Consider the following 20,278-nt stretch of genomic DNA (forward strand, 5'->3'; position numbering starts at 1 on the left):
GGTTTGGCATGACTTAAATATAGTGATATCATGGTAAGAGCTCTTCGATGCCGAGAACTCATACTTAACACGGGCAAACGCAGTACAGTATAAGTCGGGTTCCTGCTACCTGCTGGGGCGGCTGTAGTATGAGCAGCGAGCTAGCTGATATCTATGATGACAATGAAGTGTCGCATTATATTGATTTTTCAAGCAAGGTTCAGTCTAGAAACAGTAATGATCATTGGGCAAGCCTGGCGTAAGTTCAGCAAATGGCGGTTCTTAGATTGGCAGGGTCAAAAGAAGTAATCCTTTGTGCTGGAACTGAGTGAATATTTTCTTCTAGTGGGCGGGCGCGCTCCCTGGCCAGAGCAGTTAACCCCATATACTAAATATCAACATCCGCCTGAAAGGTACAGGGTCAGAAGTCGGGCATATTGGAGTCGTCGCATCGTCGTTTCCATCGCTATCAGGTGATCATCCAGTGGCCCCTCGCCTCTTCATTCGTGAGTCGCTTAACCGTAAACCAGCTTGAAGATGTCGTTGAAGACAAAGTACTGCTGCTGGGCGTCGCGAGCCAGCTGGAAGGCTTGCGTATAGTTCATCGGGCGCTGCTCCTCGTCGACCTAGAGCGAACGACTGTTAGTTCCAGGACGTTAGACGAGATTAGGATCGCATCGTACCAGAAGCTGGCCAGTCACCAGAATGACGATGCCGCCTTCGACCATGGTGGGCTGAGCATCGAGGGTGGAGACCTGATGCTTGACCTTCTCGAAGGGAAGAGACTGTTACCCCAGCTGTCAGCGCATCGTATAAAGGAGACGGAGCGGGACAACTAGACTCACAACAAGCTTCTCGCCAATAGCGCTGGCACCGAGAACAGAAGAAGACTCGAAGGTCAACATGGACTGTTCGCGCTGTGCCCGGTGTTAGTTGCACGTACCATCGCCAGAGACTAGGAAGGACGAACGTAGAGGCTGCTAAGCGACTTGCGGTCCGCGTCGAATGTGTTGTAGTAGAACTCAATGAATTGCTCTATTCGCGGACTGCGGTATTAGAAGTCTGTTCGCACAGCGAATACCATCAGGCAAGTCTATCACGTACTAGCAACGTCCTCGTAGTCTGTTTTGATTCGTGCGCGGTTAGCATTGTTGCAGCAAGTGGTGTCACAGATACGTCGCGAGAACTCACTTCCGGCCATTTTGAATGTATTTGCCGTCGGCTTGCGCTAGGGGAGACTTTGTATGAAAAGGGAAAAGGAAATTCGTCCGTCGGACTCGACAGGCTAGGCTATGAAATCTGGCGCAGAAGTTGGTTGGGATGTGCGAAGAGAGGAAGAGGGGAGCAGTCAAGCCCGATGGTGGGGTTGAGGGGCACAGTGCAGAATTGGGCAGCGGAGATGTTGTGCAGGGCTCGACGGCTCGTGGGCTTCGCGCAGCGCGTGGTGCTCTGGTGACGTGCTGCCCTGTCGAGGGTTCTCGAAGAGCGCACGGTGCGCTTACATGCGGACTGGGCTCCGGAATTTATAGCATATACGCCAAGGAGAGTACCTAGGACAGACCAAACAGGTAGATTGAAGTGCTTTGTAGGATTAATCCTGAACCAAGAAGTATCTATTCCTGACGTCAATGTTGACATGGCCAACATCGTCGGCGGTACAGCCTTGTCCAGCACAGTGCGGAATTTGTAATCGCATAACAGTTAAGGTAGAGCTCTTCTATCGGGGTTATTCTAATGGCGAGGTCCCATACTATGTCGGTTCCTCAAATTTGTGTTCTGTGGGAAGAAACCCATCTCCTTCTACACTCACATTATTCACGGGCCGCATCGTGGTACGCCAATGCAATGCAATTGAGTTGCTTCCATGACTTCCTCGCGTCATTTGGTATGCTATCGATACAATGACAAACTCGCGGAAGCTTAAAAGGTTTGTGCTACGTCTTTTTTCGTCCTTACAGTCCCCTGCCTAACTTGCATGATGATAAACTTTTTCCATTAAGAACGGCCAACTGAATCCCCATGTTGACTACCAAATATCAAGCTCAACAGTCTGACTTGCATCCCTTTTTATCTATCATCTTTCAATTTTATCACGCATTGGAAGCCCTGCTAACAATGCCGCTGCGCACAGATTTACCACCATTTCCTACGAAATCTTCCTGAAAGACGTGACGCCCTCATCCATTGGCGGCCCGACATGGCTCTCCCAGTGGATATCTAGCGAAGACACCTTCCCATCCGCCCCGATTCTAAACTCGCCTGCCGAGAAATCGTTGAAGAGACTGTTAGGTATGCCAATAATCTTGTCGTAGACGACCCAATGGTCACCAGAGACATGATGGAGTTCCAGCGTGTACCTCCATGTCATCTCGGGACGATCAGCGAGAAGAATCATCTCGTCAGGCCTAGTAGGATGAGGCTCCTCCCGCAGTGTGATGGCCCCGTAACCTGGGTCGTGGTACGTGCCCGTCAATAGACTCGTGTTCAACGTAGGCGGTAGGGGCGGGTCTGGCTGGTCAGGGTACAGTCTCGAGACGGCCTTGTCATTACTCCCACCGATGTAGTCGATTATCCCACGCCATCTGCGTTGCGGGATTAGCAAATTCATTCACGTTCAATCCCCTGGCGGCATGAGTAGGAATACTCACATCGCTTCATGGGGCAAGCGGTCCTGTTCCGAAATGCCGAGTTTTTCATCAATTAACCGGTATGCGAGGATCTCCCCAGCACCGTTGCTCGACATGCAAGTATTGCCAAAGGCGACAACTGCAAACCTGTGGTCGGGGAACCAGTACGCCTGGGAACCGTAGGCCAGGACGCCGCCCATGTTATGGTACATCACATGGCCCTTGTAAAGGGTCCTTTGCCAGCCCAGGCCGTACATGTTGATGTCCTTCCCTCCCATGGGCATGGCACCCATCATGCGCGGCGTCCTGATATCCCTGTGGGTTTCTTTCGAGAACGGTGTGCCCTCGTGCAGGAGACACTTCAACCATTTGGCATAGTCGAGGACGTTTGAGAAGATGGCACCAGTGCCACGCATCTCCTGCATTTTCATGTCCGCGGCAGGCTTGAACTCGTTATCCTCCTCGTCCCAGTAATATCCTGTGGCGAGATGTTCTGGCGCGGCCTTTGCCTGGTCAAGGTCTAAGAAGGTCGAATCCATTCCGAGAGGGTCCCATATCTGTTCCTTTAGAACATCTCCCAGCCCGGCCCCCGTGAGGGTCTCAATCACATGAGATAGCACAATGTACATCCAGTTGTTGTACATGAACTTGGTGCGTGGCTCCGCCGTCAGCGCAAGGTTCCTCAAGTTCCGAACAAGGTCCTTGGGCGTGGCTGCTGCCCCGTTCAACTCGTTGAAACAAGCCCTGTCGTGACGAGGCATGCCTGTTCGGTGCGACACAGCGTCCTCTAGAGTAATATGGGTGGTCATCCATTCATCCTGCAAGATGAAGTCGTCATGGATGATGGACGAGATTGGCGTCGCCCACCCCTTGAACAAGGAGGGATACTTCTTGCTGTCGATTAGATGTGCCATACTGGCAGCTGTGAAGCCCTTGGCTGTCGACCCGCCACACCACAGGGTCTCCGGGGTGGCAGGCTTGTCAGGCAACGTCGCGAAGCCATATCCCTTCATAAAGGCCCTCAGTCAAGTACGGCCTGTGAATAACGTGGCACTCACCTCAGCAAAGATGTCCTGGTCGTCGACCACGGCAATGGAAAGCCCCGGGACCTTCCACCCCTTTATCGTCTCCTCGGCAAACTTTGCGAAATCCCCGTTGAATGGGTTCTTGGGAGTAGCATTGCTGCTATTCAGCGAATTCTCATTGTCGACAGTTGCCATTGTAAGGTACTATGCAATACGGGCGCTAATGATAATGGAGAGGCCTTGAAGCGACGATGTGGCATAGGGGGTATCACTCCATTATATATAGTCATCATTGAGGTGTTTGCTCCTATTCTCTATTTCCTAAACAAGAAAACAATCCATTACTATGTGGTAGGGTCGGATTCGTCAGGCGACTTTGAATCGTATCCATCGGATTCAACATAGTACGTGCATCGCGACAGAGCTTGACTGGTAAGGTTGACCGTAGGTGCCCCTGCTACGGGAAATTTACAGCCATCCAGTCGGCCTTTGAATCTTTCCGAGTATGCATACCTGCAGCCGGAGTTCGTGAACATCTGGCCGGGGTACAGGTAGTACAGAGTTGGTAGGCTTGGTGTTGCGCTGGGGTAAGGATACTTTTGGAAGTTGGACATCCCTACGCCGTATGACTCTTCGGAGCTCCAGCGTGACAAGGGGCTACATTATGCATAATAAGGTACGCATAACCTTACGCACTTCGGTCTCAGTCTCAGCACCTGGATCGCCAGGGGTTATTGTCACGAGCGCATCATCTTTTACCACGGCATGCCAATTGTATTTAAAAAGTACCTTGGCACAATGGATACCTAAACAGGCGCTTCGTGTAGACCAATGCATTCGCCGGTATGCCTCCGTCATTCGTGCCTCCGTACTCAAACCTGAGTGTCTGCACCGCTCAACATACCGGCACGTAGCCTCATAACTGCGGCTCGTACGGATACAGCTCCTCCATGCCCAGCGACGCTCTTCAGCCATCAACCGCGTATATATATTCCACCATCCAATTCCCGGTTCTTTATTGGACAGACGTGGCAGTCCCCGCTACCCATCCCAGACCTTGAAGTCCTACAGGTGGGCAAGTAGACATGTCCCAAGCCGCTTGCCAAAAACGCGCTGCCGTCGTGTATTGGCTCTACTGGTGCATGGGACATCCAGACATATTTGGCGACTTGCCACGTAGTGCTCGTCCGCAATGCGCCGGCTCTCGCAAGTCGCTGTGAATTTCCCATACCAAGGTGGGACCACCATAAGGCATTTTTACAGCTCCTCCTCCTCTTCAATTTTGGGGTTCACTTCCGTAGTCCCGGACTTTTCTAAAGAGCCACGGTTGCCCGAAATGACAGAGTCCAAGGCCGCGCTCATACTCTGGCTGGCTGAGTACTTGTCGTTGGTTGCCGAATGGTCCACGCTGGGGCGCTGTTTCTTCATTGGGCTACCAAATAAGGCCTCGTCAGGTACATCGGAAAGCTTCTGGGACAGATCGTTGGGCAGAACTGCATTGGACGCTCCTGTGTCCTGGACCGTAGCTGACTCGCCCCAGGCTGGAGGCTGAGACGTTTCAGGGGTAGAGTTGTTGCCTGGCTCAGCCGAGTGCGCCCTCTTGAGCTGGTCCATGTCAGCCCATCATTCCAATTACATACATGGGGTCTGGCTACTTACGTGAATTCGATTGACGCCGTCGGCAAGTTCGCCTGAGGACTGCGCATCCTCGGGGCCGAGCTTGCTATCGTCGTACTTATCGTCGACTTCGTCCATCTTGCCGAGGCCATTATCGTCATCGTCATCATCGTCGCTGTCGTCTTCCATTATACCGTTGGTCTTTTTGCGTGACTTGCGTGCCTTCTCGCTATCCTTGTCACGGAACGCAGAGAAACCAACTGTCCCTCCTGCTTTCAGGGGACCTAGGTTGGAGAAGTCCAACTGCCCTGAGCGCCTCTTGGCCGATCCCGGCGTGCTCTGCGGGTTCTTTGACGACTTCATCATGCCAAGTTTCTGCAGTTGTTCTATACACATGTCAGTAAAGTAGTAGAGAATCATATTGCTAGGACCAACGTACTCTCTCCACGGTAGAAGAACGTAAAAACCGCGTATGGCTTGTCTGGGGCGTCAATGCCCGTCACCGTCTGAGTACTGATAGTCTTCGGATCCAGTGTCTTGGGCTTTGCGAAGCTCGTAGTATGCTCGACATCGGCGCCCATACCATTGCCTTTCCCCCCCGTGTCCTCCTCGTCGCCCTCGTGTGCGTCAAACTGGGGCGAGTACTCTCCCTTTTTTACTTCGCCGGAGGCTAGTACGCGGAACATAGCAACCTTGATTTGTCCAGTTGCCTCTGGGGGTTCGTCATCGTCGTCGGACGACAGAGAATCTGATTCGTCGTACACAGCTTCGAGGGGAGTGTTATCATCTGCCCCATATCGCAGGGTATCTCTTCGGCTGGTCGACCCTTGCCCGACATCCGCGCTAACATTTCCTTCCAGGGTGGCAGCTTGTCGTCTTTGACGTCTCTCAAACTTCTGCCGCCGCTTCTCCACCTTCTCTGCTGCATCATGGCCTTGGAGATCCAGACCATTCAGCCAGCGCTCGAGGCCAACCTCTCGGAACAAGAACTCGCGCTCAGCCAAGCCCCCACCTTCCGTGTCGGGGACCTGGACCCAGCGACTGTTCACCCAGGTTTCCTCGCCGGGCCGCAGAAGCGTAGCAACCTCCTCTTTGGCACGCCCATCAAAGTATATGTACGCGGCGATGGTCTCGTTCTCAGAGTTGGTCATAGGTATGTAGGGACTGACAATCCCTGAGTACCTGCCCCGCTCGCCCAAAGACCCAGATGTTAGGCCACCTACAAACTGGGGTTTAGGGTACGGGTTGTTATCTGTAGGCTTCGGGGTCGAGTACGGAATCGAGAGCCCCGGTGTCAGGAGCGTTATGGAGATCGCAAACTTGGCAGGCTCCGGTTTCTTCTCCTCCCCAGTCAGCTGGGGCTGTGGAACGGGAATGTAGCTGCTGATGCGGGAAAACTTGGACTGCTTCTGGATGCCATACTCTGGAAGCGGCGCAGAGTTGGCATGGATGCTCACCGCGATGCCCTTGAAGCAGGGCATGGTGGCGGCGGTGGTGCTAGCGTCGTGTGGAGCCTCGAGAATGCACCGATCACAGCCGGGTGTTCAGGGAGGGGTTCGTTGTCGAGATCGAGGGGGGGTTGGGAGACAGAAAGAGGGATTCAAAGACGGAGGAGGAAGAGTAGTGGAAAATCTCCCGCCGGAATTCGCGTTCGCTTTGTTCGTTTGCCTATGCTCTAGTTCTTTTCTCCGCGACGGAATTCAGAGCTCAAAGGCTACCCATGTCAAGCAGCGGTAAGCTAGGCAAGTCGGTAGGCCAACAGCTCCAGCCCGGAGCTGGCACTGTGAATTTGAGGTGGGGTTAGGATCGTTGGAGACAAGACAAGTTTAATGCTAGCAGTAGAAGAGGTCGATCCTGGCCATGGGATATCCGGATTCGAGACTGAGAGTGGAGGGGTTTCGAGCACCCAGGAGCTTGGAGATGTCGTAGTTGTGTGCGGTGCACCGCTGCTTCAGCACTGGCAGTGAATGGCCCAGTATTGGGTAGCAGGTGAAGGTGAAGGGGTTGCCCACAAAGGAATGTGGCTTGTCATCCCGCCGCTACCGGATCATTCTATTGATCCGCTACTGTGCTCTTTCTTGGCTCCAATGTCCCCCCTCCAATTCGCATTGGACCTTGATTTCGTCACCATACAGTCAAGGCATTTTCCGTCGTCTCTGAACAGGCGTTGTGCTTTGGCCAAGGTACTACTGATATTAGTACTTTACTACAGGTAGGTAAGGTAGTCAAAGCATTGCGTAGGTACCCGTCGCTCAGCCTCGGCCCACAGCATTCCCCACGAAAGGTACTAGGTAACGGTAGATCGTAGCTTGTCTCTCAGCTAGTAGAGACTCATATTAGCTTCTACTATCCATACCAAGCGGCACCATTGACCCTGTAATATCAATATCCTCTAGTCTCCGTGGCTACTACTAGCTCTTCGCCGAATTTGGCCGATTTCCCCCTCATGGTAACTTGTCCCAAACCCAGCATCAACTTGGCCCTCGCCGTCATCGCCATCATCGTCATCACCTTCATCATTGGCCTCGGTGCCTGCAATTGGGATTTCTGATAGGGGTCGTCCATGCTCTTCGTCCTTGATTGCTGGTTCATCCTTCGGGGCCTGCTGTTTACCATATGCAGGTGACCTTTTCGGATGGTCCGAGAGATCCTCCTCGGCCTCATCTTCACTCCTGGTCAGAAGGCGGGTCTCCCCACCTATCCTGGGGGGTTTGATGGCCCCTTTCTGAGATGCAGCGGAAGCAGAAGGGAACAAAATGCTCCAAGCCGCTGCCATAAAAAGGAGCTCAAAGACCCAGAACAGAAATGTGAAGAGAAGGTACATCGGAAGCCGGTAGTGGTGCATCAGCCATCGCAGGCCCTGGAGATGTGCCGTGAGAGTCAACAAGACCTGATAAGTCTGGATGGTTTGTCCAGCTTCAATTTCAATGAACGCTGATGCAGGAAGAATAGCGCCTTTCGAAATATACAGTCGCTCTGCGAGAGGCACTATTACCTCGCATGTCCTTGAGCTGGGGAACAGCATGTAGTAGAACAGGAAGAGCACGCGCGAGGCTAGAGACACAACTGGGTCCATGTAAGGTACCAAGGTTGGTCTACGGGAGCTGAAGATGATATTTTCGCTCTCGAATAGTTGCGCAGCGTTTGATACTGCATATGGTTGCACCTCTTGATCCAGGAGATACAGTGTGACCATGAAGTTTCCCCGCTCCACGTTGGGCTGCGATGGAGGCATGGAGAGAGTAACGGAGATATCGTAGTGCTGCGCCGTCTTCAGGGCAAGAGATTTGAGTGGTACGAACCCATACGGATTGGTTCCGGATCTGAAATGGCCGCGGTCAGTCAAATTCGATCCGGCCTAGGGGAGCCATACCCATATTGCAGGTACACAGGCCTGGACAACACCTGGTCTGGGACAAAGTTCTGAAAGAAGAGCGCGGAGCCAATGCTCGCGAGGAAAAGAAGCGTCGAGGCGCCGGCAAGAAGGATCACGCTGTTAACAACAGCTCTCTTGGCCGACTTGGACGTGACGATGCGGGCAGTCTCATGCACCGCCACCTGTAATGTCTCCTGTAAACGTGCTTGTTAGAGGACAGGTCAAGGCAATCGGAAGGGGTACCCTGTGGATTGCGCACCATGTTGGGCAACAGCACCCGTTCAAACCCAGCGAATCCGCCGTGAGCCGCGATGTTATTGTCGTCGCTATGTTGAGATGTTCAATGAGAGTTTGGGATCGGCATGTGGAATGGCGTATGAAGTACGTACGTAGTACTATGTACTTAAGGCACCTTCACCTCGCTAGCCCAACGTCGCACAGTCAACGCTGGTGGGGCAGGCCTGGTATTATGCGAAGCAATGGAATGGGATCTAAAACAGGAACGAAGAAACCGCCCCAATAAAAAAAAGCACGTATCAATAAATAACCGGCACAAGTTTGGGTATTTTAGTCAGATAACAATACAGCGGGATAACAGGCAGTCTGAGGTACGGACGGTCACAGGGTGGTTCGCGCAACCGATGTGGGTGGTCTAGTTGTTGACCACCAGCCAAGCGTGTAAATGTAGACAAAACAAATGGTAATTCGTCAATTTCAAAATTCCTTACATGCTTCCTCAAGATACAAAAGAATCAACAGCGAACGCCATGGTAAGCAAGTCGTGACATGTACATCCATCCAATATCAAACCCCAAATCTGACATGCCTGCTTATATCTGAAATACTCATGGCTCCAAACCTAGACGCTCCGCTAGAGCTTCGTGAAATTAGCATGGCTGAAGATAATTGCTTGGGACCAGCCCGATACGACCGTTCCCGTTGTGAACTTCAGCCTCCCACCACCCGTCATCCTGATGACGAAGGACTGCCAAATAGTCACCCTTTGAGAAACCCAGTTCCTCAGGGATGGCCGCTTGGTACATATACATGGCACGTGCTGCAAGAAATATTAGCTACCAAACCCATCTTTCCTACATCAGGAAAGTACTCACCATAGTGAAGGATGGGACGACCGTCCCGAGTGTACAGTCGAGATGGGTCCGCTACACTCTTGCTGCGCTGCCGAGAGTCACCGTTGTACAACCCCATCGCCCGAGACTCAGGGCGGCCGGAGCCACGGCCCCGGTGAGATCCATGGGCATCTTCACCGGCAGGGGCCAGTTGAACGGCCATGTCGCTTCCACCATAGCTGCTCTGAGGTCGCTGGTACTCTCTATAAGATGGAGACGCTCCCCTCACCGACCCATTCGGAGATGACTGGCGGTAGTAATCACCCGAGCCACGATTGGACTGCATCCCATATGACGAATTACGCTGTTGATTTCCCTGATACGGGTTGGGAGATGTAGATCCATAGTCCATGCGTCGGCCGTTACTGCTCCTCGGCGGCTGAGGCGATACGCTACGTGTCGGAGCGGGTGATGCTGCCCGGGGAATGTCGGTGCCACGGGTACCTGGGCGAGAATTTGGCGATGTTCCGTAGCCTCCAGAGTCCCTCCGGCCGTTCTCTCCGAAAATGCTACGAGCTTGGGTAGTGGCCTTCTTAGTGGCCTCCTTCATCGCCTTGGAAGTAACAGCTGGTGGTGGGACACCCAGTCTCGATAGTGGCGCCTGTTGGGCAGGTTGCTGGTATGATGGCGGTGGCGTTCCGCGCGAGGTTGCCGCGGCATCCCGGCTCCCCGGAGCGGGGACAGCTCGAGACATGGCAGCATCAGATGGCGGTGCTGGAGTGGAAATGCCGTGATAGTGGTCCGCGGACATCCGCACCGAAGACTGCTTTCCCAGCGTCACGCCCTTGAGCTCGGCGAGAGCCATTGCAATGGGGTCGCTCTCATCAACATCTTCCTTGGCGGGCTGGCTCGGCTGCTGCCGGTTGGTCTGAACAGGAAGGATATTCTGCCCCACGCCCAATGCCACACTGGCATTCGCGTCGATCGGCTCAGGGCTTTGTGTACGCTGCTGCTCAGCATTGTAAAGTTGTGGCCGACGTGAAGGGCTATCATTGTTTGCCGCGGCGGCACTATGCCAGGTGTTGCGGCTAGCTCGGACAGGAGACTGGACCTCCTTCACGCTCTTGCGCCTGAAGGGGCTATGATTCTGGAAGAAACCACTCTTCTTCTTGAAGATTCGCTTCTCGGGGCTCTGTGCCGGGGCCAGGGCCGGAGCCGGGGCCGGAGCCGGGGCCGGGGCTGGAGCTGGGGCCATGACTGGAGCTGGGGCCATGACTGGAGACGGAGCCATGATCGGGGCTGGGACCGGGGCTAGGTCTTGTTTTGTAGGTGAGGTCTTCCCACTGGGAGGCTCCATGCTTGAAAAGGAGGTGGGGTTGGAGTAGTCACTGTTCTCATCCCTGCTAGATGGACGGTTTGAGGCCACCTGCGAACTCCGGTCTGATGGGGGACCAGTCCGGCATAGCATCGTCATGCCGTCCGGAGGATAAGGGTCGTGCGGTACGGAAGCAACAGGGCCGTGCTGACTCGGTTCATAGGACATTTGAGAAGTCGGTGGCTGTCTGTGATACTGCTCTTCCATGGAGGGCCGCATAGGTGGTGGTTGCTTCTGGGGAGTGACCGTCGCCTCTCGGCTGTTAGAGGGAAGAGCGTCCCGGTGCGCAAGATTGTTCGCCAACGCCGAGTTTGGATCATGGTGCGACTCGAAGGTGGATGGCTGCGGAGACGATGATCTGAATGCTGGGTTGATACTTCGAGGAAACTGTGCCACCGAGAAGTTTTCATCTTCAGAGGCCTCGGACTGGCTGTCGTTGATGTCACCACGGCAGAAGTTGATGTACTTGGGAGGATCTGGAATCTCCTGTCCCGTTCCTCTATCCCTGATGAAGAAAATAATATCCTTCTCCACATCCATCTTCTCAAGGGACAGTCGAATCTTCTCGCATGAGGCGTCGTCGCTAACGCAAACCGTTGAGGCGATGTTCGCAAGGGTCCAAAGGCTGCTCTTGGTAAAGTCGAGGCGCTCTTCTTCGAGATCCTGGAACTTGTCTGCAGCCGCCTTCCACTCCCTGTTCCATCTGGCTGTTGTCTCTTCTAGTAGTTTGACGGCGCTTTCGTATTCGGTGTTGGATGTAGCGACGCTGATTTGGGTCTTCTCAAGCTTGGCCTTGTTTCGACGCTCCTCCTGTCCCATAACCATGTGACCCTGGGCAAGGTAGCCTTTGATCTTGAGACAATCCTGTTCAAATCTGTCCCTCGTCTGTCAAGGTTAGCATGTCTCTGGATTCTCTTTTGATCTCGTGTGACAAACCTTGTTAACTTGCTGGGTCTGCTGGATTTTTGTCTTCAGCAGCTTCTCGATGGTATTTTGGATAATTTTCCGCCTTTCCTTCATCCCCCCGGAAAATGCGGCTAGCGGCTCTTCGAGCTCGCTCTTCATTTGGGCAGCAATGTTTTGGTGTTGTTTTGCCATTTGTTCTACCTCCCCTCGGACCGTGTCAAGGGACGTCTTCAAAGAGCCCGTCTCCTGGGAACCAAGGGCTTTTCGGGTGAGATTGAGTAGTTTCCTCGAGTACTCCTCTTCGATGGATGCCCGGGCTGAAATATTGTTAGCGAGGCTATTATAAAGTTCAAATCAACCCTCTACTCACTGCTATAGAATGACTTGAGTTCGTCACATGTCTGTTTCGCGCCCTGCATTCGATCCAGTAGAGGGCCGACGCCAGCGTCATCTTTGCCCCAAAAATTGTTGGCAACTGTGGCCAAGGGCCAAGTTAGCAATTAGATACATCTAGAAATTGGTCTTGAATTTCATTACATGACATTGTCACTGCGGGCACCTCTGCCGTTGCCGCAGGCATTGTGCCCTGGTTGAGCTGAAAGCTCTGGATGGTCGCTTGAAAGTTTTGATAAAGTGGCACAGCTAATGCCGGCACTGTAGGATGTTGAGTTGACAAAGTATAGTGAATGCGACAAATGCTCACGTTTGGAACGGCCGTAAGCTCGAGGGTCTTGAGACCGGGAGGTTTGAAAGTGGGACAGGTTGGGGGGGATTGTTTGGCTTATGCGCCGCCGAATTGTTGGCCCAGCAACAAGGTTCGCCAAAAGTGGGTCCTGGCTTGGTTGCGGTGAGTCACGTGACTATTCCCTCCTTGCCAGCAATCTCGACTGTCACCAGTTCACAGACGGTCGGCAACTACCGCGTCCAATGCAACAGTCAGTTTCTGCCAGGCACATTCCCGACGACCTCAACCCAACTAGTTGTGCTTGGCTTTGATGCTTCCTCGAAAACGCTTCCCACGACGCCATCATTGCCGTCTCCTGCAAGCCACCGCACCACGTTCGCCGATTCCATCGTGTGTTCATTTTCCAGGTGTCCTTTGTTTCGCCGCCAGCTCACTAACTTCAGGTGCCGCAGCCTCCCCAAGGCCTAATCCACCTACCTTAATCAGTCGACTGGCATCTCTCTCTCCGCCGCACGCCTCCCGAGCGTCCCATTTGTACATTCAAAGTTCGTCGACACAAGTTGAGCTTCCGCTGTCTCGATCGCGCTGCATTCGAGCCCCCTCTCTCGCGCCGTCTACGACCAGTACCAGCTCTCTCTACTGACAGCTTGCTCATGAAGGGACCATTCCCAACGAATATCTCCCTTCGGCCAGCCTCAACAGCTTTTCCTCCTCCTCGAGCTCACCCACCTGCCACAAATCTCTAGGCAGGTGCTTCATTACCCATCCCCGGTTGCCGCGAATACACCTCCATGGTCCCACCACCTCGAGCGGGATCGTTTTCGCCAAATCCTGCACACTCCCTCCAGACAGGCCCTAGTCATTCGCCTCACCCGTCCCACGCGGCTGCTCTCAGTGCTGGCGCGAGCCCCAGCACCAGCAGTCCGACGGGGACCAATTCCCTGACTAAGATTGTTGTCGCACAGGTCTATCTCCTCCTCAGCACAATCAAGGAAGATAAAGATCGAGCAAAGTGGGAGATTCAGGTTGAACAGCTGAAGAAAGCAAGTTGCCCCACTCTTCACCTGCCTGATGTGACAATATTCTAACCTTGTATCTCAATAGCTTATCGATGAACACGGTATGGAGGTCTTCTCAAAATACTTTACGCGGCTAGTTGCCGGCAATGCGCCGCAAATATTCCCCGGCCTCAATCGCCCAGTCTCAAACCCTGGGAATTATCACATACTAGTGGGGGAGATGCAAAAAATTGCACATGATGTCGACCAAGCCGTTAAGATTGCCGAATCCATCGAGACTGGTACTGAAGACATCTTTCGCGAATTCGATCTTTCCACATTCATGGAGCATTTCAAGTTAGATGCATTGGAGAAGACACTGCTAGCCTTGGCCTTCAAGCTAGGAACTCGGTCAGACTTGAAAACAAAAGGTATTACCCCCCGCCTTCCCAATCGTTTTGTTCTCAGCTTACAACTCTTCCCAGCGGACGCCATCCTTTCCACCAACTTCTCCATGTTTATGGATATCCTCTCCCGCCCAGACCTCGACGCTCATGCCGATCTAACTCCGCAGTTCGTCGCTGTCATAGTCGATCGGTTCTTACAGTATCATCCACCGAATTTCAACGCTTCGTCTAGGCGGGATTTGCAGAACTACGTGATGAAGCGTTATCTAGCCATGGACCAAGCACCACCGTCACAAGTGCTTGCGGCTTTCGACATTGGAAGAGTCTTGGCAGATCGTCCTGGAAACGCACTAGCAAGGTACATTCAGAAGATCGGGTCGGAAGCTACGCGAGACGAAGACACTTGTGTTTCCTATCTCCAGAACCGCCCCAATAGCCTACCACTTGGCGCCGAGCAGGTATCATCAGCCCTCACGTTGGCCTGCATCAGCCAATCCCAGCGCTACGACCCAGTTGCTCTGGTCGCCGGGCTCCAGCGCATCCTTCCTGCTTCCTTCAACTGGACCGACGTCGTGCTGTTCTTTGACCAGCCGTCGGCACGGATATCGTCATCTCAATTCCTTCAGCTTTACAAAGCTCTTCTTCCCATCGCACAGGATCCAAACAAGAACTTTGATATCCAACGTCTATGGGGTGGAGCCTGGAATGAGCCTGAGGCGCAATTATCATTTGTCAGCGCATATGCGTCCTTGACTCCTGACCAGCTCGACGCGACCACTATTCCTGGCCTTCACCGAAGCATCACGATTGAGGACTACGCGAATTCCCCCCCGAATGTACAAGACAGAGCCGCAGTAGCAGTTAAGCATCCTTTAGTCTCTGTTGCGGCTCTGTCATCCATTTTCAATGTTGCCCTCAACTCGGTTCATGCATCGCAAAGTGTGGAGGCGAAGCGCCTCTTCCAAGAGGTTGTTGTCCCTAACTTGGACATATTCCTTGTCTCCGCGCTCGAGGTTCCTCGACAGACCTGGGCACCAATGGCTGTTGATACATTGAACTCTCTCTTTGAAACGTTCTTGTACAAACGGTCTGCGGAGTACGATTTCGTTTTGGATAGCCTTTGGAGGAAGGACAAAGAATGGGTCACCCAACGTCTCATCGACGCGCACGCCGTGAAACCCGTTGATCTTCCCCTCATATTCGAACATGCCGTCAAACACAATTGGCTGGATGAGCTGGTTTATCTTCCCAACGGGTTTGGTATCGACCTGGCAGCTTTGGCCCACGCCGAAGGCTATCTCGACCTGACCAAGTGGGCTCAGTTCAACGCGGATAGGAGCAACGAAATGTCCAGGACCCTCCTCCAATTCCTCATGATCAAAGCTGGACTGGAGATACAATATCAACGACCACCTGATGGGCAGCCGCCTATTAAGACAAGCACGACCCTTCAAGTCAGAACCGTCTCCGCTCTGCTCCAGATTCTCGAGGACTTCCTTCCCAAGGCCCCAGTCCAAGACCTCATTCTCGTACAACGGCACTGCATCACTGCCTATCCTCGTCTCATCAACTACGGTGAAGGTTACGACGACATCATTGATGCGAACGGAAGCGACGGAAATGCTCTGCCACAGGCAGCCAACAGCAAAATGGAAGAGCATTACAAGAAGATGTACGGTGACGAGCTTCAGGTCCGCAATATTGTCGACATCCTCGACCGCTACAAGCATTCCCGGGATCCCCTAGAGCAAGATGTCTTCGCCTGTATGATTCACGGCCTATTCGACGAGTATAATCATTACGTGGACTACCCGCTAGAGGCACTAGCCACAACGGCTGTTCTGTTCGGCGGCATTATTTCTCACAAGCTTATATCTGATCTGCCACTGAAAATTGGCCTAGGCATGATCTTGGAAGCCGTCCGCGATCATTTGCCGGAAGACCCCATGTATAAGTTCGGTTTACAAGCCCTTATGCAGCTGCTCGTGCGGTTTAGGGAGTGGCCGGGTTTTTGTAAACAGCTGTTGCAGATTCCTGGTCTCCAGGGCACGGAAGCTTACAAGAAAGCTGAGGAGACAGTGCGCGATCACGAGGAAGAACTCGCTCGTGGCCAAAATGGTACAAGCACGCCGCACGGCATTGGGTTCTCAGGAGAGCCATTCACCAACGGCAACCCCGAGGAATCGGCAGCTTTGGATCGCCAGGCCCCAGCGTTCAACGCCATCCACATTGACCCGATTCCTCCCGGGATCACTTATGAGGATCCTGGAGAGGAGGCTCAGGATAAGATTCAGTTTGTGCTGAACAATATCACAGAGGCAACTATCCAGTCAATGTGTAGTGAACTCCGGGACATGGTCGAACGCAGGCATCAGCAATGGTTTGCCAGCCATCTAGTCGAGGAGCGCGCCAAGATGCAACCGAACTACCACCACGTGTACCTGGAACTTATCAAGCTCTTCCAAGATACTTCGCTCTGGGGCGAAATCTTGAGGGAGACATACATCAGTGTCGCCCGCATGCTCAATTCGGATGCCACGATGCAAAATTCAACTGAGAGGTCACATTTGAAGAATCTCGGTGGTTGGCTTGGCCTTTTGACCCTTGCCCGGGACAAACCAATCAAACACCGAAACATTGCTTTCAAGCAGCTATTGATCGAAGCCCATGACACCAAACGGTTGATCGTGGTTATTCCGTTCGTGTGCAAGGTCCTCGCCCAGGGCGCTTCCTCCGCCGTTTTCCGACCACCAAATCCCTGGCTGATGGACATCATCCACCTTCTCATCGACTTGTACCATCATGCCGAGTTGAAACTTAATCTGAAGTTTGAGATCGAGGTTCTTTGCAAGGGACTGAACCTCAATCACAAGAGCATAGAACCATCAGGCGAAATCCTCAACCGCCCTACCATTGAGGAACCAGCCGATATGTTGCCACAAGAGCAGCTCGATGCTTTTGAGAACCTTTCTCTAAACGGCATCGGCCCCGCCGTCGCAGGCGGGCTACAGTCCCAGGGTGTGGCTCCTACGATTCCCGACCTTAGCCCAATGATCACCATCCCTCCCACCAACGAAATGGTTGTCAGCACCAGCCGTCTACATGAGATTGTCCTGACTGCGCTCACCCGAGCGCTTCAGGATATCATTCAGCCCGTTGTTGACAGGTCCGTTACCATTGCGGCCATCTCCACGGTCCAGATGATCAGGAAGGATTTCGTGACGGAGCCAGACGAGAACCGTGTTCGGACATCAGCCATCAACATGGTCAAGGCAACTGCCGGGAGCCTTGCTCTCGTTACCTCCAAGGAACCACTCAGAGCCAACTTCACCAATTATGTTCGGAGCTTGGCTGGTGATCTTCCCTCTGGTCTGCCAGAAGGCACTATCATCATGTGTGTCAACTCCAACATTGACTTGGCTTGCAGCATTATCGAGAAGCAGGCCGAGGAAAGGGCCATACCCGAGATTGAGGATATGATTGAGAGGGATCTCGAGAATCGTAGGCGACACAGAGCCACGCGACCAGATGAGCCTTACTACGACAGCAACGCTAGCCGCTGGTCCATGACCATCCCAAATCCATACAAGCTGAGCCCCAATCCGAATGGCCTAAACCCTGAGCAGATGGCAATTTACGAGGACTTTGGGCGACAGCCCCGTACCACCGCGACCTCAGCGCCTTCTCACGCGCCCTCTACCTCTGATGCCACAAGGTCTCTCGCGAATGAGGTCCTCCAGGAACAGTACAGCACAATTCCAAACCTGCCTACGCCGGCCGAAACGCCTTCGGTTCAACATCTTGGTGGCCAGATGCAGCCCTATCCTCCTGTGCCCTCCGGGGCGACAAACAACATGGCAAATGGCCGTACTCCCACTTACCACATAGAGTTGCAGGCCTTCATGGACCGCGTCCGCAAACTCCTTCAGGAGCTCTTGCGAGTTGCCGGAGACGCTCGAGAAGATCACTTCATGGGTCTCCCACGGCCCCATCCTGTCTTGGACGTCGTCGATGCTCTTGTCCAGCTTATAATCAAGGCTTCTCAGAGCTCTGAGGACTACGTCATTTATGCCGTGGAGCAGATCAGTGCGATCATTTTCCAGCAGGTGGAGGATAACTTGACGCTTGAGAGCCTTGTCCACGTGCTAGAAACTGTGAGAAAGATCTCGGGTCCTGGCGTTAACAACCGTGTCCGTGCCATCTTCAGCCAGCAGCCCGGTAACAGCTTCCTCAGCCTTCCCCTCCTAGGGGCACTCATTCGCACCGACCTCTTGGACTGGAAGGTCATTGACCTAGCACTATCCAGGGCTTTGGAGGCAAGGAAAGATGGGTCTCTCGAGTTCCTCGAGCACATTCTGGATCTTGCACTGTTGAACAATCGACCAATTGCCCTATTTGCAGACTTTGTCCGAACCCTCGAGGCAGCCTGGGCATGGATCTGCGAGGATACTGGGTCTGCCGTGGCTCAACGGTTGAAGGCCAAGCTCATGAGCCCTGCCCCATCCCAGCCATCAGAGGGTGAGGATTTGGCAACGTTCCGCCGGGATCAGATGGAGTATGTGTTCGAGGAGTGGGTTCAACTCTGCAACAACTACAACGCAACAGAGAAGGCCACCACTCTCTTCATCCAACAGCTGCACGCGAAGCAGATCATTCATGATCGGGACGATTTTTTCCAGTTTGTCCGGGTCACGCTCGACCTATCGGTGGACCGGTTTGAGCACAGCCTGCACACGGGTGCCATTGCGGATATATATGTCACGGTGGACGCCCTCGCCACGCTCATCAGCATCTTCATCAGCATCCACTCCGAGACGTCGACCTCTCGATCTTCGTTCCTCGACTCTATCCTGTCGCTCATTTCTCTGATGGCCTACCACCAGCAGATAAAGCGCGGCGAGCACATGAACCAGAGGGTCTTTTTCCGACTCCTGTCCATGATGCTCCACCAGGTCCTCTCCATTTCAGAGGACTTCACTGACGAGGAGCGTCGTCAAATGCTATTGAAGTTTGCTCGAAGATTCGCCGGCCTCGGCCCGCTCCGCCTGCCAGGCTTTATCTATGGTTGGCTATCCCTTATCCAACACAGGGCTTTCTTGCCTGCTATCCTTTCGATGCCCAACAACGAGGGCTGGGGCCCCTTTTCCGACCTATTGTGCCAACTTCTCGACTGTATCGGAGAGCAACTCAAGACGGTCAACGTCTCGGATGTTACGAAAGAGCTGTACCGTGCCACCTGGAAGCTGCTCGTGGTTATCCAGCACGATTTTCCCGAATTCATGTTTGCCCATCACATCAAACTGTGTGGGAGTATTCCGCCACATTGCACGCAATTGATCAACACGATCCTGGCCGCAAGCCCCCAGCAGAGCCCAGAAAAGCTAGCCGAGGACGAAAAGGCCCCCTCTGGATCTTCGGAAGAAGCCACAACGATACTTCGAGACAGTGGCCTCCTCAGCATGGTCGATCAGGCTATCGAGAATGGCCCTTCTGAAGACGTCGTCGCACAAATCGCTCATGCCATGACCCAAAACACGAGGCGAGACACCGCTTACGGGCATTCACCCGTCATGGTGAACGCGCATGTCGTCGGGGCCGTGGTGATGCATCTTGGCAACCATGCTGCCGAACGGGCTGAGCAAGCAGGTAACCATGTGAACGTGAGCGGCGGGGAACCTGAGGTGGCAACGCTGTCGATGCTGGTTCACGAGGTTTCGCCAGTAGTCCGGTACTATCTCCTGACTAGTATCGCGAATCAACTGCGGGCACCCAGCGCGCAGACCGAGTTCTTCCACCAGGCCCTCCTATACATTTTTGGGAAGGACATGAATGATCCGGAAGAGACAGAGCTGCGCCAAGATATCACGCGGATTCTGCTTGAGCGATTGGGCGGTTACTGGCCACAACCATGGGGGCTGATGACCACAATCGTAGAACTTCTCAAGAATGAGAAGTACGCGTTCTTTGAGCTCCCATTTATCAAAGCAGACCCGGAGGTAAGTACCTAATTCGATGCCCTGTCTTTTAGGAAGGCTTGAGATTAACCAGCTACCAGGTAACGGAGCGATTCATGACTGTCTTGCGAACAGGCCAGTGAGCGATCCCTGGAATATTTATTGAAGCTAGCCCCAGAGCAGCTTGAACGAAGCACATGCGCGCGACGACATTGAGTAATGTGCCATGTCGCATTCTCGGCGCCGCCGAGGTTAATAT

General features: G+C 53.4%; 5 protein-coding genes across 5 annotated transcripts; 1 reads left to right on the forward strand and 4 right to left on the reverse strand.

Moving 5' to 3' along the window:
* Positions 1–494: 494 nt before the first annotated feature.
* Positions 495–1,180, reverse strand: NTF2 (Ran GTPase-binding protein NTF2; the record flags this gene model as incomplete). Its single annotated transcript, XM_083191319.1, has 5 exons — positions 495–605; positions 663–764; positions 825–896; positions 950–1,014; positions 1,171–1,180. 5 exons carry the CDS (start codon positions 1,178–1,180, stop codon positions 495–497), a joined length of 360 nt encoding a protein of 119 aa, XP_083052533.1.
* A 945-nt stretch (positions 1,181–2,125) lies between these two features.
* ACO1O0_001841 (uncharacterized protein) lies at positions 2,126–3,826 on the reverse strand (the record flags this gene model as incomplete). Its single annotated transcript, XM_083191320.1, has 3 exons — positions 2,126–2,561; positions 2,628–3,613; positions 3,665–3,826. 3 exons carry the CDS (start codon positions 3,824–3,826, stop codon positions 2,126–2,128), a joined length of 1,584 nt encoding a protein of 527 aa, XP_083052534.1.
* Positions 3,827–4,888: 1,062 nt separating this feature from the next.
* On the reverse strand, positions 4,889–6,729 carry ACO1O0_001842 (uncharacterized protein; the record flags this gene model as incomplete). Its single annotated transcript, XM_083191321.1, has 3 exons — positions 4,889–5,236; positions 5,291–5,634; positions 5,688–6,729. The coding sequence occupies 3 exons, from the start codon at positions 6,727–6,729 to the stop codon at positions 4,889–4,891; spliced, it is 1,734 nt and encodes a 577-aa protein (XP_083052535.1).
* Positions 6,730–7,640: 911 nt separating this feature from the next.
* On the reverse strand, positions 7,641–12,519 carry HOF1 (tubulin-tyrosine ligase; the record flags this gene model as incomplete). The annotated part of the gene is made up of 7 exons (XM_083191322.1): positions 7,641–8,571; positions 8,622–8,818; positions 9,611–9,681; positions 9,737–11,954; positions 12,006–12,292; positions 12,346–12,450; positions 12,513–12,519. 7 exons carry the CDS (start codon positions 12,517–12,519, stop codon positions 7,641–7,643), a joined length of 3,816 nt encoding a protein of 1,271 aa, XP_083052536.1.
* Positions 12,520–13,451: 932 nt separating this feature from the next.
* CDC39 (CCR4-NOT core subunit CDC39) lies at positions 13,452–20,162 on the forward strand (the record flags this gene model as incomplete). Its single annotated transcript, XM_083191323.1, has 3 exons — positions 13,452–13,685; positions 13,765–20,061; positions 20,121–20,162. The coding sequence occupies 3 exons, from the start codon at positions 13,452–13,454 to the stop codon at positions 20,160–20,162; spliced, it is 6,573 nt and encodes a 2,190-aa protein (XP_083052537.1).
* Between the last annotated feature and the right edge of the window lie 116 nt (positions 20,163–20,278).

The sequence above is a fragment of the Amphichorda felina genome, assembly GCF_050947745.1.
Source record: "Amphichorda felina strain 45539 chromosome Unknown scaffold_2, whole genome shotgun sequence".
Lineage (NCBI taxonomy): Eukaryota > Fungi > Ascomycota > Sordariomycetes > Hypocreales > Bionectriaceae > Amphichorda > Amphichorda felina.